Here is a 16,767-nt window from a genome sequence, read left to right as displayed (position 1 = left end):
TTAGTTTCTCTAATGCAACAGAATTGCAAGTTTCATGGACTTCCAATGGAAGATCCTCATCAGTTTTTAGCTGAGTTCTTGCAAATCTGTGACACAGTCAAGACTAATGGGGTTAACCCTGAGGTCTATAGACTGATGCTATTCCCTTTTGCTGTAAGAGACAGAGCTAGATATGGTTGGATTCTCAACCTAAAGAAAGCCTGGACTCTTGGGAAAAGCTAGTCAATGCCTTCTTGGCAAAGTTCTTTCCACCACAAAGATGGAGTAAGCTTAGAGTGGAAGTCCAAACCTTCAGACAGAAGGATGGAGAATCCCTCTATGAAGCTTGGGAAAGATACAAACAATTAATCAGAAAATGTCCTTCTGACATGCTTTCTGAATGGAGCATCATAGGTATTTTCTATGATGGTCTCTCTGAACTATCCAAGATGTCTTTGGATAGCTCTGCTGGAGGATCTCTTCATCTGAAGAAGACGCCTACTGAAGCTCAAGAACTGATTGAAATGGTTGCAAATAACCAATTCATGTACACTTCTGAAAGGAATCCTGTGAACAATGGGACTAGTCAGAAGAAAGGAGTTCTTGAAATTGACACTCTGAATGCCATTTTGGCTCAGAATAAAATATTGACTCAACAAGTCAATCTGATTTCTCAAAGTCTGTCTGGAATGCAAAATGCACCAAACAGTACTAAGGATGCTTCATCTGAGGAAGAAGCTTATGATCCTGAGAACCCTTCAATGGAAGAGGTAAATTACCTGGGAGAACCCTATGGTAACACCTATAATTCTTCATGGAGAAATCACCCAAATCTCTCATGGAAGAATCAAGAGAGACCTCAACAAGGTTTCAATAATAATGGTGGAAGAAACAGGTTTAACAATGGTAAACCTTTTCCATCATCTTCTCAGCAACAAACAGAGAGCTCTAAGCAGAATACCTCTGACTTAGCAACCATGGTCTCTGATCTAATCAAAACCACTCAAAGTTTCATGACTGAAACTAGATCCTCCATTAGGAATTTGGAAGGACAAGTGGGTCAGCTGAGCAAGAAAATTACTGAACTTCCCCCAAGCACTCTCCCAAGTAACACTGAAGAAAATCCAAAAGGAGAGTGCAAAGCCATAAATATGGCCGAATTCTGGGAGGAAGAAGAGGCAGTGAACGCCACTGAGGAAGGCCTCACTGGACATCACTTGGCCTTCAATGAGTTCCCCATTGAGGAACCTTGGGAATCTGAAGCTCAAACTGAGACCATAGAGATTCCCTTGGACTTACTACTGCCTTTCATGAGCTCTGATGAGTATTCTTCCTCTGAAGAGGATGAGTATGTCACTGAAGAGCAAGTTGCTAAATACCTTGGGGCAATCATGAAGCTAAATGACAGGTTATTTGGAAATGAGACTTGGGAGGATGAACCCCCTTTGCTCATCAAAGAACTGGATAACTTGTCTAGGCAGCAATTGCCTCAAAAGAGGCAGGATCCTGGGAAGTTTTCTATACCTTGTACCATAGGCACCATGACCTTCAAGAAGGCCTTGTGTGACTTGGGGTCAAGTGTAAACCTCATGCCCCTCTCTGTAATGGAGAAATTAGGGATCTTTGAGGTGCAAGCTGCAAAAATCTCACTAGAGATGGCAGACACTCAAGAAAACAAGCCTATGGACTTGTAGAGGATGTTCTGGTTAAGGTTGAAGACCATTACATTCCTACTGATTTCATAGTCCTAGAGACTGAGAAGTGCATGGATGAATCCATCATCCTTGGCAGACCCTTCCTAGCCACAGCAAAGGCTGTGATTGATGTTGATAGAGGAGAGTTGATCATTCAAGTGAATGAAGAATCCTTGGTGTTTAAGGCCCAAGGATATCCCTCTGTCATCATGGAGAAGAAGCATGAAGAGCTTCTCTCAAAACAGAGCCAAACAGAGCCCCCACAGTCAGACTCTAAGTTTGGTGTTGGGAGGCCACAATCAAACTCTAAGTTTGGTGTTGAACCCCCACATTCAAACTCTAAGTTTGGTGTTGGGAAGTTCCAACACGGTTCTGAGCATTTCTGAGGCTCCATGAGAGTCCTCTGTCAAGCTAATGACATTAAAGAAGCGCTTGTTGGGAGGCAACCCAATGTTTTATAGTGAACTATTTTCTTTTGTTATTTTATCTTTTTTGTAGGTTGATGATCATAAGAAGTCACAAAAACAATGAAAAAAGCAAAAACAGAATGAAAAACAGGAAAAAAAACAGCACACCCTGGAGAAGAAGAAGCTGGCGTTCAAACGCCAGTAATGCTAGCTGTTGGGCGTTTAACGCCCAGTCTGGCACCATTCTGGGCGTTTAACGCCAGAAAGGGGCACCAGACTGGCGTTAAACGCCAGTAAAGGGCAAAAACCTGGCGTTAAACGCCAGGAATGGGCACCAGCCCGGCGTTTAACGCCAGAAAAGGCTCAAAACGTGGATTTTGATGCCATTTGGTGCAAGGATGCCTTTTCCTTGACACTACAGGATCTGTGGACCCCACAGGACCCTACCATCACTCTCTCTCTTCTTCCCCCATTCACCAATCACCTCAACACCTCTTCCCCAAAAACCCCTCACCTATCAAATCCCATCTTTCTCTTCACCACTCACATCCATCCTTCATAAAACCCCACCAACCTCACCCTTCAAATTCAAACCACTTTCCCTCCCAAACCCACCCTCAAATGGCCGAACCCTCATCCCCCTCTTTCCTATATAAACCCCTCCTTACCCCTTCATTTTCCCACTACCTAAACACCACTTCTCCCCTCCTTGGCCGAATACACCACCATCTCCCTCTTCCTCATTTCTTCTTCTTCTACTCTCTTCTTTTTTCTTTTGCTCGAGGACGAGCAAACATTTTAAGTTTGGTGTGGTGAAAGCGTTGCTTTTTCGTTTTTCCATAACCATTTATGGCATCCAAGGCCGGAGAAACCTCTAGAAAGAGGAAAGGGAAGGCAAAGGCTTCCACCTCCGAGTCATAGGAGATGGATAGATTCCTCTCAAGGGTGCATCAAGACCACTTCTATGAAGTTGTGGCCTTGAAGAAGGTGATCCCCGAAGTCCCCTTTTCACTCAAAAAGGGTGAATATCCGGAGATCCACCATGAGATCCGAAGAAGAGGTTGGGAAGTACTTACCAACCCCATTCAACAAGTCGGAATCTTGATGGTTCAAGAGTTCTATGCCAATGCATGGATCACCAAGAACCATGACCAAAGTGTGAACCCGGATCCAAAGAATTATCTTACTATGGTTCGGGGGAAATACTTGGATTTTAGTCCGGAAAGTGTGAGGGTGGCGTTCAACTTGCCTATGATGCAAGGAGATGAGCATCCTTACACTAGAAGGGTCAACTTTGATCAAAGGTTGGACCAAGTCCTCACAGTCATATGTGAAGAGGGCGCACAATGGAAGCAAGATTCAAGAGGAAAGCCGGTCCAATTGAGAAGGCATGACCTCAAACCCGTGGCTAGAGGATGGTTAGAGTTCATACAACGCTCAATTATTCCCACTAGCAACCGGTCCGAAGTTACCATAGACCGGGCTATCATGATCCATAGCATCATGATTGGAGAAGAAATAGAGGTTCATGAGGTTATAGCCCAAGAACTCTATAGGGTGGCGGACAAGACCTCTACCTTGGCAAGGTTAGCCTTTCCTCACCTCATTTGTCACCTCTGTTATTCAGTGGGAGTTGACATAGAGGGAGACATCACCATTGATGAGGACAAGCCCATCACTAAGAAAAGGATGGAGTACACAAGAGATCCCACTCATCATGAGATCCCTGAGATTCCTCAAGGGATGAATTTTCCTCCACAAGACTATTGGGGGCAACTAAACACCTCCCTAGGAGAGTTGAGTTCCAATATGGGACAACTAAGGGTGGAGCACCAAGAACACTCCATTCTCCTCCATGAAATTAGAGAAGAACAAAGAATCATGAGAGAGGAGCAACAAAGGCAAGGAAGAGACATTGAGGAGCTCAAGCACTCCATAGGACCTTCAAAAGCAAGGAAGAGCCGCCATCACTGAGGTGGACCCATTCCTTGATTTCCTTGTTCTTTATTCCTTTGTTTTTCGAATTTTAGTGCTTTATGTTATCCATGCTTGTGTCTTATGATCATTAGTGTCTTAGTGTCTATGCCTTAAAGTTATGAATGTCCTATGAATCCATCACCTTTCTTGAATAAAAATGTGCTTAATTGAAAAAAGAAGAATTGCATGAATTTTGAATTTTATAATAGTTTAATTATTTTGATGTGGTGGCAATATTTTTGTTCTCTGAACGTATGCTTAAACAGTGCATATGTATCTTGAATTTGTGGTTCATGAATGTTGGCTCTTGAAAGAATGATGAAAAAGGAGACATGTTATTGAGGATCTGAAAAATCAATAAAATGATTCTTGAAGCAAGAAAAAGCATTGCTATTCAAAAAAAAAAAAAAACCGAAAAAAAAGAGAAAAAAAAGAAAACGAAAAAAAAATAATAATAAGAGTTGTGATCCAAGGCAAATAAGAGTGTGCTTAAGAACCCTGGACACCTCTAATTGGGGACTTTAGCAAAGCTAAGTCACAATCTGAAAAGGTTCACCCAATTATGTGTCTGTAGCATGTATGTATCCGGTGGTAATACTGGAAAGACAGAGTGCTTTGGGCCACAGCCAAGACTCAATAAATAGCTATGTTCAAGAATCATCATACTTTACTAGGAGAATCATTAACACTATCTGGATTCTAAGTTCCTAAAGAAGCCAACCATTCTGAATTTCAAAGGATAGATTGAGATGCCAAAACTGTTCAGAGACAAAAAGTTAAAAGCCCCGCTCATCTAATTAATACTGATCTTCATAGATATTTTTGGAGTTCATTGCATATTCTCTTCTTTTTATCCTATTTGATTTTCAGTTGCTTGGGGACAAGCAACAATTTAAGTTTGGTGTTGTGATGAGCGAATGATTTGTATACTTTTTGGCATTGTTTTTAGTATGTTTTTGATATGATCTAGTTAGTTTTTAGTATATTTCTATTAGTTTTTAGTTAAAATTCACTTTTCTGGACTTTACTATGAGTTTGTGTGTTTTTCTGTGATTTCAGATATTTTCTGGCTGAAATTGAGGGACCTGAGCAAAAATCTGATCCAGAGACCAAAAAGGACTGCAGATGCTGTTGGATTCTGACCTCCCTGCACTCGAAGTGGATTTTCTGGAGCTACAGAAGCCCAATTGGCGCGCTCTCAACGGCGTTGGAAAGTAGACATCCTGGGCTTTCCAGCAATATATGATAGTCTATACTTTGCCCAAGATTTGATGGCCCAAACCGGCGTTCAAAGTCACCTCAAGAAATCCCAGCGTTAAACGCCGGAACTGGCACCCAAATGGGAGTTAAACGCCCAAACTGGCACCAAGGCTGGCATTTAACTCCAAGAAGAGTCTCTACACGAAATTTGCTTCATTGCTCAGCCCAAGCACACACCAAGTGGGCCCGGAAGAGGATTTTTATGTCATTTACTCATTTCTGTACACCTTAGGCTACTAGTTTCTTATAAGTAAGACCTGTTGCTATTGTATTAGAAATCTTTGGATTGTTTTTGATCCTTTGATCATCTTTGGACATCTAGTTCTTAGATCATTTGGGAGGCTGGCCTCACGGCCATGCCTAGACCTTGTTCTTATGTATTTTCAACGGTGGAGTTTCTACACACCATAGATTAAGGTGTGGAGCTCTGCTGTACCTCGAGTATTAATGCAATTACTATTGTTCTTCCATTCAATTCCGCTTGTTCTTTTACCAAGATATCACTTGTTCTTCAACATGATGAAGGTGATGATTGACGCCCATCACCATTCTCACCTATGAACAAGGTGACTGACAACCACTCTTGTTCTACAAGCATTCGAGGCTTGGTGAATATCTCTTGGATTTCTGATTGCATGATGCATGGTTGATCGCCTGACAACCGAGTGCTCGCCTGACAAACGAGCCAGCCATTCCGTGAGATCAGAGTCTTCGTGGTATAGGCAAGAACTGATGGCAGCATTCAAGAGAATCCGGAAGGTCTAACCTTGTCTGTGGTATTCTGAGTAGGATTCAATGACTGAATGACTGTGACGTGCTTCAAACTCCTAGCAGGCTAGGGCGTTAGTGACAGACGCAAAAGTATCAATGGATATTATTCCGGCCTGAACGAGAACCGACAGCTGAATTCCGCTATGCCGTGACAGGACATATGCAATCGCTTTCACTGAGAGGATGGGAGGTAGCTGCTGACAACAGTGAGACCCTACACAAGCTTGCCATGGAAAGGAGTAAGAAAGGATTGGATGAAGACAGTAGGAAAGCAGAGAGACGGAAGGGAAGGCATCTTCATACACTTGTCTGAAGCTCTTACACCAATGATATACATAAGTATCACTATCTTTATCTTCTATGTTATTTTCGTTCATCATCATATATATTTGAGTTTGCCTGACTAAGATTTACAAGATGACCATAGCTTGCTTCAATGCTAACAATCTCCGTGGGATCGACCCTTACTCACGTAAGGTTTATTACTTGGACGACCCAGTGCACTTGCTGGTTAGTTGTGCGAAGTTGTGTAATGCCATGGTATTGAGCCACCAAGTTCTTGGAGTTCATGACCAGGGATTATTTGAGTTGTGAAAAAGTATTGTTCACAATTTCGCGCACCAATTACCTACAGAAGTGGGTTGGGAAACCTTTTTAGAAGGGTTGATATCAGCACTTGTGTGTGACTGATCCCCTACTGGCATTTGAATGCCAGGGGTGGAAGCTGGAGTGGCGTTAGACGCCACCTCCTTATTTGTTACTGGCGTTTGAACGCCAGAACCATGCTCCCTTTGGGCGTTCAACGCCAGATTCATGCTTGTTTCTGGCGTTGAACGCCAGGAATGAGCATGGTCTGGGCGTTCAGCGCCAGCATTATTCCTCTCTGGGCTCTGACTGTCCTCAGAGGGATTTTGAGTAGCCATTTGTTCATTTTTTGGTTTCCTGCTGCTTTGAGTAGCCATGAAGGTATTTAATGTTTTCCCACTTCTTAATTGAACTGCTTGGCATTCTTCTGCTATTTGTTTTGACAGTTGCTTTTCTGTCTGCTTTAATTGTACTTCCATATTCCTGTTAGCAATTCTTGTTTCCTGTAATATTTCCTTGAATTCGGCTAGCTGCTGAGTTAGAAAGTCTAATTGCTGATTAAATTCATTAGCCTGATCCACCGGACTGAGTTCAGCAGTTACTGTTTTAGCTTCTTCCTTCATGGAAGATTCACTGCTTAGGTACAGATGCTGATTTCTGGCAACTGTATCAATAAACTCTTGAGCTTCTTCAATTGTTTTTCTCATATGTATAGATCCACCAGCTGAGTGGTCTAGAGAAATCTGAGTTTTTTCTGTAAGCCCATAGTAGAAGATGTCTAATTGCACCCATTCTGAAAACATTTCAGAGGGGCATTTTCTTAGCATCTCTCTGTATCTCTCCCAGGCATCATAAAGGGATTCATTATCTCCTTGTTTGAAACCTTGGATGCTTAGCCTTAGCTGTGTCATCCGTTTTGGAGGGAAATAGTGATTCAGGAATTTTTCTGACAGTTGTTTCCATATTTTTATGCTGTTCTTAGGTTGGTTATTTAACCACCTCTTAGCTTGATCTTTTATAGCAAATGGGAACAGTAATAATCTGTAGACATCCTGATCTACTTCCTTATCATGTACTGTGTCAGCAATTTGTAAAAATTGTGCCAGAAACTCTATAGGTTCTTCATGTGAAAGACCGGAATACTGGCAGTTTTGCTGCACCATGATAATGAGCTGAGGATTCAACTCAAAGCTACTAACTCCAATGGAGGGTATACAGATACTACTCCCATATGAAGCAGTAGTGGGGCTAGCATATGACCCCAAAGTCCTCTTGGACTGTTCATTTCCGCTTATGTCCATGTTGGAGTAAAGGGGTAATGTGGATTTAAATTTTTAGTTTATAAATAAAAAAATTCGAAATAAAATAAAAACCAAAATAAAAATAAGATAAAATAAGAAAATTAAAATAAAAAAATTAATAAGAATTTGAAAATATTTTATGAAGATTTTTGAAAAAGTGAGGAGAGAGAAAGTGGTTAGGATATTTTTGAAAAAGATAATAATTTTTTTTTAACTTAAAAAGATAAGAATTGAAAAATTTTAAAATTGAAATCTGAATTTTTATAAAAAAATTTCGAAAAAATAGTTCAAAATTAGTTAGAAAAGATATTTTTTTGAATTTTGAATTTTATGATGAAAGAGAAAAATATGCAAAAGACACAAGATTTAAAATTTTTAGATCCAATGTTCCTTATTTTCGAAAATTTTGGAGGGAAAACACCAAGGAACACCAAACTTAAAAATTTTAAGATCAAAACACAAGAAAGACTCAAGAACACCTTGAAGATTCACAAGAATACCAAGAACAAAAGAAAGAACACCAAACTTAAAATTTTTAGAAAACCAAGACAAATTTTTGAAAATTAAAGAAAAATTAACAAGGAAACACCAAACTTAGAGTTTGGCACAAAATTCAATTAAAGAGAAGTTATTTTTGAAAAAGATTCCAAAGAGGATACCCAATTATCAAGAACAACTACTAAAGCTCCAGCCAATTGGGCAGCAACTTCAGAGTTGATTTTAAAAATGTATTATATTTATAGATAAAAGTACAAAATTTTTGAAAGCTAATGTTTTGAAAAAGCACCAGAAAAACAAGAAAAGACACAACACAAGAAAAACTCAAGATCAAACAAGAAAATAAACAAGAACAACTTGGAGATCAATGAAGAACAAAGAACACAAGTACGAAAATTTAAAGAAAAAAAAAAGATAAAAAATGCAATTGACACCAAACATAGAACAAGACACTAGACTCACGAAAAATTAACAATTAATAAAGAAAAATAATATTTTTTTTTTTTAAAAATTTTTGAAAAGAAACTATCCTACCAGAATTTGATGACTCTATAACGATAACAATAAAAAAATAAATTATTCCTAATCTAAGAAATAAAATAACCCTTTAGTTGTTCAAACTCGAATAATCCCCGGCAATGGCGCCAAAAACTTAGTGCACGAATTTGCAATCCGTACAACTAACCAGCAAGTGCACTGGGTCGTCCAAGTAATACCTTACGTGAGTAAGGGTCGATCCTACGGAGATTATTGGTTTGAAGCAAGCTATGTTTATTTTATTAATCTTAGTCAGGATATTAATTAAAATTATCAGTTCGAATTATTAGATTGGAAAAATAAAAGAGAATAAAATCATTACTTGTTGTGCAGTAATGAGAAATATGTTGGAGTTTTGGAGATGCTTTGTCCTCTGAATTTCTGCAATGTAGCATTCAACTCAATTGTTTGTAAAGCACGTCTACGGCAAGCTGTATGTAGGGTGTCACCATTGTCAGTGGCTACCTCCCATCCTCTCAGTGAAAACGTTCCTATGCTCTGTCACAGCACGGCTAATCAGCTGTTGGTTCTCGATCATGTTGGAATAGGATCCATTGATCCTTTTGCGTTTGTCATCACGCCCAGCAATCGCGAGTTTGAAGCACGTCACAGCCATTCAATCCTTGAATCCTACTTGGAATACCACAGACAAGGTTTGGACCTTCCGGATTCTCAAGAGTGGCCGCCATCAATTCTAGCTTATACCGCGGAGATTCCGATTAAGGAATCTAAGAGAAGCTCATTCAGTCTGATGTAGAACGGAGGTGTTTGTCAGGCACACGTTCATAGATTGAGGGAGGTGATGAGTGTCACGGATCATCACCTCCTTCATAATTAAGCGCGAATAAACATCATAGATCGGACCATACACACGTTTGAGTGAAATAGAAACAATTGCATTAATTCATCGAGACGCTGTAGAGCTCCTCACCCCCAACAATGGAGTTTAGAGACTCATGCCATCAAAAAGTATGTAATTCAGATCTGAAAATGTCATGAGGTACAAGATAAGTCTCTAAAAGTTGTTTAAATAGTAAACTAGTAACCTAGGTTTACAGAATATGAATAAACTAAGATAATTGGTGCAGAAATCCACTTCTGGGGCCCACTTGGTGTGTGCTGGGGCTGAGACTAAAGCTATCCACGAGCTGAGGCTTTTCTTGGAGTTGAACTCCAAGTTATAACGTGTTTTGGGCGTTCAACTCCGGATCATGACGTGTTTCTGGCGTTTAACTCTAGACAGCAGCATGTACTTGGCGTTCAACGCCAAGTTACGTCGTCTATCTTTGCGCAAAGTATGGACTATTATATATTGCTGGAAAGCCCTGGATGTCTACTTTTCAACGCCGTTGAGAGCGCGCCAATTGAACTCCTGTAGCTCCAGAAAATCCATTTCGAGTGCAGGGAGGTCAGGATCCAACAGCATCAGCAGTCCTTTTTCAGCCTAACTCAGATTTTTGCTCAGCTCCCTCAATTTCAGCCAGAAAATACCTGAAATCACAGAAAAACACACAAACTCATATTAAAGTCCAGAAATATGATTTTTGCCTAAAAACTAATAATATTCTATTAAAAACTAATTAAAACATGCTAAAATCTACATGAAATTACCCCCAAAAAGCGTATAAAATATCCGCTCATCAGGCATCTCCTCATTGTACCTAAATTAGAAATGTTTTCCGTCTCTTTACTCCAACTGCAAATACCCTGAGAAATGTTTCCCACTTTTTTACTCCAACTATAAATCCCCAATTACAAATTATGAGATTAAGTGCTTAACAAAAATCTTCTTCCAATTTTAACCCTCCTTCACCTTTCGTCTAATCTCACTCATCACACAGTCACCCACAAATTGTAATAAAGTTCCTATTCGATGTTCCGTCTGAACCTTCGCTTTCAACAGCTTCCGTAACCTCCAAAGAACACTGCTTCAAGAGTCACTTCACTGGGTCTTCTTCTTCGATCTCTATCGCAACGACGCCCTCTACCACCAATTGAGTCGCTCAATCATTTGCTCTCTACCACTGTTGACGATTCAATTCACCACCTTACCACTGCATCAACTACTTCAATTTCATGTGAACAACTTTGTAATCCTTTTTACTCTTACCTTGATCCTAATATGATTGGAGAGTGGGTTTGTTTATAACTTTATGCTTATATTCAAGCAAAAGATTGGTCAATTGTTTTACTTTCTTTCACTACATAGTACATGTTTGATGAATTTCAATATATAATCATTATTTTTTTTATATCATTGCTTCCTTGCACATTACATGTTTGATGAATTGCTTTGTATTATAAATATTAGGTAGCGAAACTTAATAATCGGTAAATTACTTTACTTCCTTTTTCTTGCACATTACATGTTTGTTGAATTGCTAAGCCTAAACTTAGTTGCTGATTTTTTTATAGCATTGCTTCCTTGCAAATTATATGTTTGATGAATTGCTTTGTATTATAAATATTAGGTAGCAGAACTAATAATCAGTGAATTGCATCACTTCCTTTTTCTTTCACATTACATGTTTGTTGAATTGCTAAGCCTAAAATTAGTTGCTGATTTTACAAGTGGTAATGGAAAGTCTGCTCATTGGAGTTTTTATGTTTGTAGGGGAAATTCAAAAATCCTTATGATTGTAAATGTCTGTCCAAATTTTTTAAATTTATCTCAGACTTTATCATCTCTCAAAATATTGTGTTAAGTCTTATGAAAATGATGTATTAAGTCTTGAGAAAGTAAATACAATAAAGAAATCTATCCAAATTTCTCTAACATAATTCGAAATATTGTATTGAGTCTTGAGAAAATAAATGTAATACAAGTTCCTATATACTTTAGATTTTAGAGTAATAACATATGTGCATCAGACATGTATGGCATGAGTAAAATTAGGCACTGTTTATGCCTCACTTTAATACAAAGAAATAGCAAGGTCAGACAGTCATGTTCTTACTATTATTATTTATGATACTACCCTGACAACTCAATCCATCAGACACATTAAGGCACGAAAAATTCATGTGTTCTTGGAGAAGGATCAAAGAATTCTTTTTATTTACTCCAACATGATCGTATACAATTTAAAATATATGCGAGTTGCAAATTTTATATTCTTATAAGCACACTATAATATATTAATTCAAATTGAATTTAATGTAGACCTAACCATTGTTGTGTATTACATTACATGATATAAATTGAAGATTTAATTATCACATGAACCTCATTTCAATCTATTATACATGCTATCATTCTTATTTCAATCACATATGGCATTTAACTTGAATTTATACATAGGTTGTTTATACATATTTAAGTAATACTTATTCATTAGTTTGTATCAATTTTATTAGACATCTTTAATTTAAATTGCTTTCTATTTTAAAGTATTATATTATGATTTAATATTTGATATTAGAGCTTATTAGTTTATCTTATTATAATTTTTGCAGTTATTATTAGAAAGAAAAGAATGAATTCTACTAAAGATGAGTGCAGAAAGGTTAGATTAAGAACAAAATCAATATTACTCCTGAAAAGAGGGCGACAAAAAAGAATTGGTGACTCTCAAATTGAAGAAAGGAATATGAAAAATTTAGGAAAAAGAAAAGTGTTAGCTAAAATCACTAATAGAGAGTCAAAAAGGAAAAAGATTTTCATTAGTATTGGTGAAAATTCAAAAAAAAGCTGCAAGGATAGAGAATTTGTTGCAAGTACTTCATACCTACCAGCACATATGTTGACTGATGAACTTGAAAGACTAGAGTCTTTTTCACAAATATCTTTTAATCCAAATGCATATCAATGTGGAGTTTCTGCTGGTCAAGTTTATTCAAATACAAAGAAATCTATGACACATCCAAGTTGTCATTTATCTTCTGGACGAGATGTGATCAATGGGATAAACTTATTTTCTCAAGATTATGAATTTGATATTTTAGAAGATGGATTAGTTTCTGTTAGAGTTAATTATGATTTCAACTATGATGATATTTTTGGTGAGTTTGCTATGATAAATTAATTTTTTTATGCTATTAGTACTATTACCCATTCTTTGAGTTAGTTTAGTGTTTAAATTTTCTATTTTATATGCTAGTAACTTCTCAAAAATTTATCTCTGAGTGTTGGTTTATATGAAAGCAGCACTGATTTTCAAGAAGGTACTATTATGCTATGTTTTTATTATATTATTCCACGTATATTCATTTTGTCAATTACTTTTACATTTATTTTATTTTAAAGTTAAATTTATTTAGTTGAAAAATATTATATTTGATATGATACAGGTAATGGTCACCAAGAAAATAACTTTCTGTTCACATATGGAGGTAAAAGGTTACTTTTTACCTATAAATATTCTTTTCCTTTTGTATTGTATATTCTAAAGAAAACATTCTGTCATATAATGCAGATTATTTTGATTTCGGTGATCCAATTTTAATTTGTCAAGAGTGTGGTGCTTTAATGTGGTATGATGATAGAAATTATATCATTCCAGAGTTTAGCCTATGCTGCAGTTTAGAAAAAGTGCAGTTGCCTTTTCTAACATAGCCTCCTGAAGTTCTAAAAGAGTTACTTTATGACTATGGTTCAAAGTATTACAAGAATTTTCAAAATAATATCAGAGCATATAATCAAATGTTTGCATTTACTTCTTCTGCTGAAAAGGTGGACTCATCTATAAACAAAGGCCATAGACTTGCTCCAACGGTCTATAATATTAGTGGAGAAAATGTTCGTTATATTGGTAGTTTAATGCCTATGCCCAGTAAAAAACCTAAATTTGGTCAATTGTATATCTATGACACAGAAAACGAAGTAAACAATAGGATAGCACCATTTAGGTAATTTGCTTTATTTAAACTCAATTACTAATATTTCATTTTTTATTTATATTTTTTGTCTATTTTTTATATCATTTTATTTACCTATAGAAGTTCTTATTTTTTTTTACTTCTTTTTTATTGATGTTATAAGTCAAATGATTCTGAATATGCTATTGACCCTGAGATTGTTGGCAACTTACAAAATATGTTAGATGAGAATAATGCTTTGGCAAAATCATTTAGAATGGCGAGAGAAAGATTCGCAGGTTCTAATACAGAACATGTAAGGTTGAAGCTTTTAAGTTCAAGGGAAAAATATGGAATAATTTATAATTTTCCGGGTGTTTCTGAAGTGGCAACTTTAATTGTTGGTGATATTGATTCTCTTTCATCAACCAGAGATATAATCTTAGAAAGGCAAGATGGTCGCTTAAAGCGTATAAATGAGATTCATGTTGCTTATCTTGGTTTACAATATCCACTTCTTTTTCCATATGGAGAAGATGGCTATAGAGTTGATATTCAACATAAAATCATCGGGAGTTTGAAACCTAACATGAGGAGCGAATTGACCATGCAATAATTTTTTGCATTTAGGCTTCAAACCAGGAAAACAGAAGCTCCAACAGTATTGGTTCCTAAAACACTTTTTCAGTAATTTTTAGTGGATGCTTACATGTCATGGGGATTCGACTATATTTTTATGTTGGTTGTCGAAGACCTAACACAACCTATCCGGGCTTGGGACCGGCTATGTACCACAAGTGTAACATAGGCGGAGTTTTAAGTATCTTGGGTGCGTCATACATGATAATAGAGAGATTAAACAGGATGTAAATCATAGGATCCAAGCATGTTGGTCAAAATGGCAGAGTGCATGTGGTTTTATATGCGACAAAAAGTGCCTTTAAAACTTAAAGGTCAATTCTATTACACTAGTATAAGACTGGCTATGCTTTATGGTACGGTGTGTTGGACAGCCAAAGGGAAGCACGAATATAAGTTGAGTGTGACAGAGATGAAGATGTTGAGATGGATGAGTGGTCATACATGATTAGATAAAATAAGGAACGAAGATATAAGAAAGAGAGTTGGAGTAGCACCCATTGTAAAAAAGATGGTAGAATCGCGTCTCAGGTGGTTTGGATATGTGAGAAGAAGACCGACAGAACACCTAGTCAAGAGGGTGGATGAGATGGAAGATGGACAAGGGGTGAAAGACAAAGGAAGATCTAAGAAGACCATCCATGAGGTGATCAAACGAGATCTACATGTAAACGGTCTCTTTGTAGACATGATACATAACAGAGCTCAATGGCGTCGTTTGATTCATGTAGCTGATCCCACTTAGTGGGACAAGGCTTTGTTGTTGTTGTAATGGATTCTTACACTATGATTGAGTCAGAACGTTTGTTATATTTCAGGATTCATCAAAATGAACTTAGAGCTGAATATTATAAGAGTTTGAAAAATGCTAAATCTACATGTCAAACAAGTGACTCAAGTGTAGGGAAAAGAATAGTTTTTCCATCAAGTTTTATAGGAGGTAGGCATTATATGGATAGCTTATACCATGATTGTGCTGCAATTTGTGGACATGATGGTTATCCAGATTTGTTTATCACTTTCACATGTAATTCAGAATAGCCAGAGATCAAGCGACTCTTAGACCCTTTACATCTCAAACATGTACACCGTCCTGATATTGTTTGTCGAATGTTCAAAATGAATCTTGATATGCTAATTAAAGATTTGAAAAAGGAAAGGTTCTTTGGTAAAGTTGTTGCTGGTAAGGTGTACATTAAAAAAAGTATATACTATTTAAGAACATCAAGTATATTTATAGTTGCTAATATGTACTATACTATGTTTTATGTGCAGATGTTCACACAATTGACTTTCAGAAACGAAGTCTACCACATGCTCATATATTGATATTCTGGGATTCTTTAAGCAATTTTCCAGATCCAAAAGATATAGATAAAGTAATTTGTGCTGAGATTCCTAATCAATTTGAGCATCCAGAGTTGTACAAGGCTGTAAAAAAATTTATGCTTCATGGTCCATGCAGTTCGGCAAATATATTTTCACCATGTATGAAAGAAGGTCGTTGTTCAAAGTTCTATCCCAAGTCTTTTGCTGATTTAACAACTATTAATGTTGAAAGGTATCCAATATATAGAAGAAGAAAGACTGGTTGTTATGCTGAAAAAGAAAATGTGGCTATAGATAATTGCTATGTTGTTCCTTACAATCCTTCTTTGCTAATGAAATATCAAGCTCACATGAATGTTGAGTGGTGTAACTAGAGTAGAGCAATTAAGTATCTCTTTAAATATATAAACAAGGGTTATGATCGTGTCACTGCTATTTTAGATAATGCTAATGATAGTGAATGCTCAAATAAAGTTATTGATGAAATAAAAAGCTATCTTGATTGTAGACATATATCCCCATGTGAAGCTATTTGAAGAATATTTGCATACCCCATTCATTCTAGAGAACCTGCTGTACAGAGATTGAGCTTTCATTTTCCTGGTCGGAATCCAATTCTATATGAAGATGGTGAAGATATTGATGATATTCTGTCAAAACCCGGGATTGATCAATTAGTGTTTACTGCATGGATGGATGCTAATAATAGTTACTCTGAGGCTAAAAAGTTGGCATATTCTGAGTTTCCAAGATTCTTTGTTTATAATAAAAAATAAAAAAATTTGGTCAAAAAGAAAATGTGACTATACTATTATAAGGCTTTATTATGTACCTCCAACATGCGGAGAGTTATTTTATTTATGAATGATATCGAATTTTGTTCGAGGTCCTACGAACTATGACCAAATCAAAAGTGCAAATGGTATTATTCACAATAGTTTTAGAGATGCTTGCTTTGCTTTGGGATTACTTAATGATGATAGAGAATATATT

At 36.9% G+C, this 16,767-nt stretch overlaps 1 protein-coding gene and 1 non-coding gene across 2 annotated transcripts; one reads left to right on the top strand and one right to left on the bottom strand.

Moving 5' to 3' along the window:
* Positions 1-266: 266 nt before the first annotated feature.
* On the bottom strand, positions 267-374 carry LOC130953703 (small nucleolar RNA R71). Its single transcript, XR_009075865.1, has one exon. It is a non-coding gene; the product is annotated as a small nucleolar RNA R71 (small nucleolar RNA).
* Positions 375-14,704: 14,330 nt separating this feature from the next.
* On the top strand, positions 14,705-16,550 carry LOC130949476 (uncharacterized). The gene is made up of 4 exons (XM_057878185.1): positions 14,705-14,806; positions 15,487-15,628; positions 15,721-16,006; positions 16,340-16,550. Exons 1-4 carry the CDS (start codon positions 14,705-14,707, stop codon positions 16,548-16,550), a joined length of 741 nt encoding a protein of 246 aa, XP_057734168.1.
* Positions 16,551-16,767: the final 217 nt, after the last annotated feature.

This window comes from Arachis stenosperma, chromosome 9 (assembly GCF_014773155.1).
Source record: "Arachis stenosperma cultivar V10309 chromosome 9, arast.V10309.gnm1.PFL2, whole genome shotgun sequence".
Classification (NCBI taxonomy): domain Eukaryota; kingdom Viridiplantae; phylum Streptophyta; class Magnoliopsida; order Fabales; family Fabaceae; genus Arachis; species Arachis stenosperma.
Note: the sequence above shows the minus strand (reverse complement) of the source record. Positions and strands in the feature narration are given on the sequence as shown.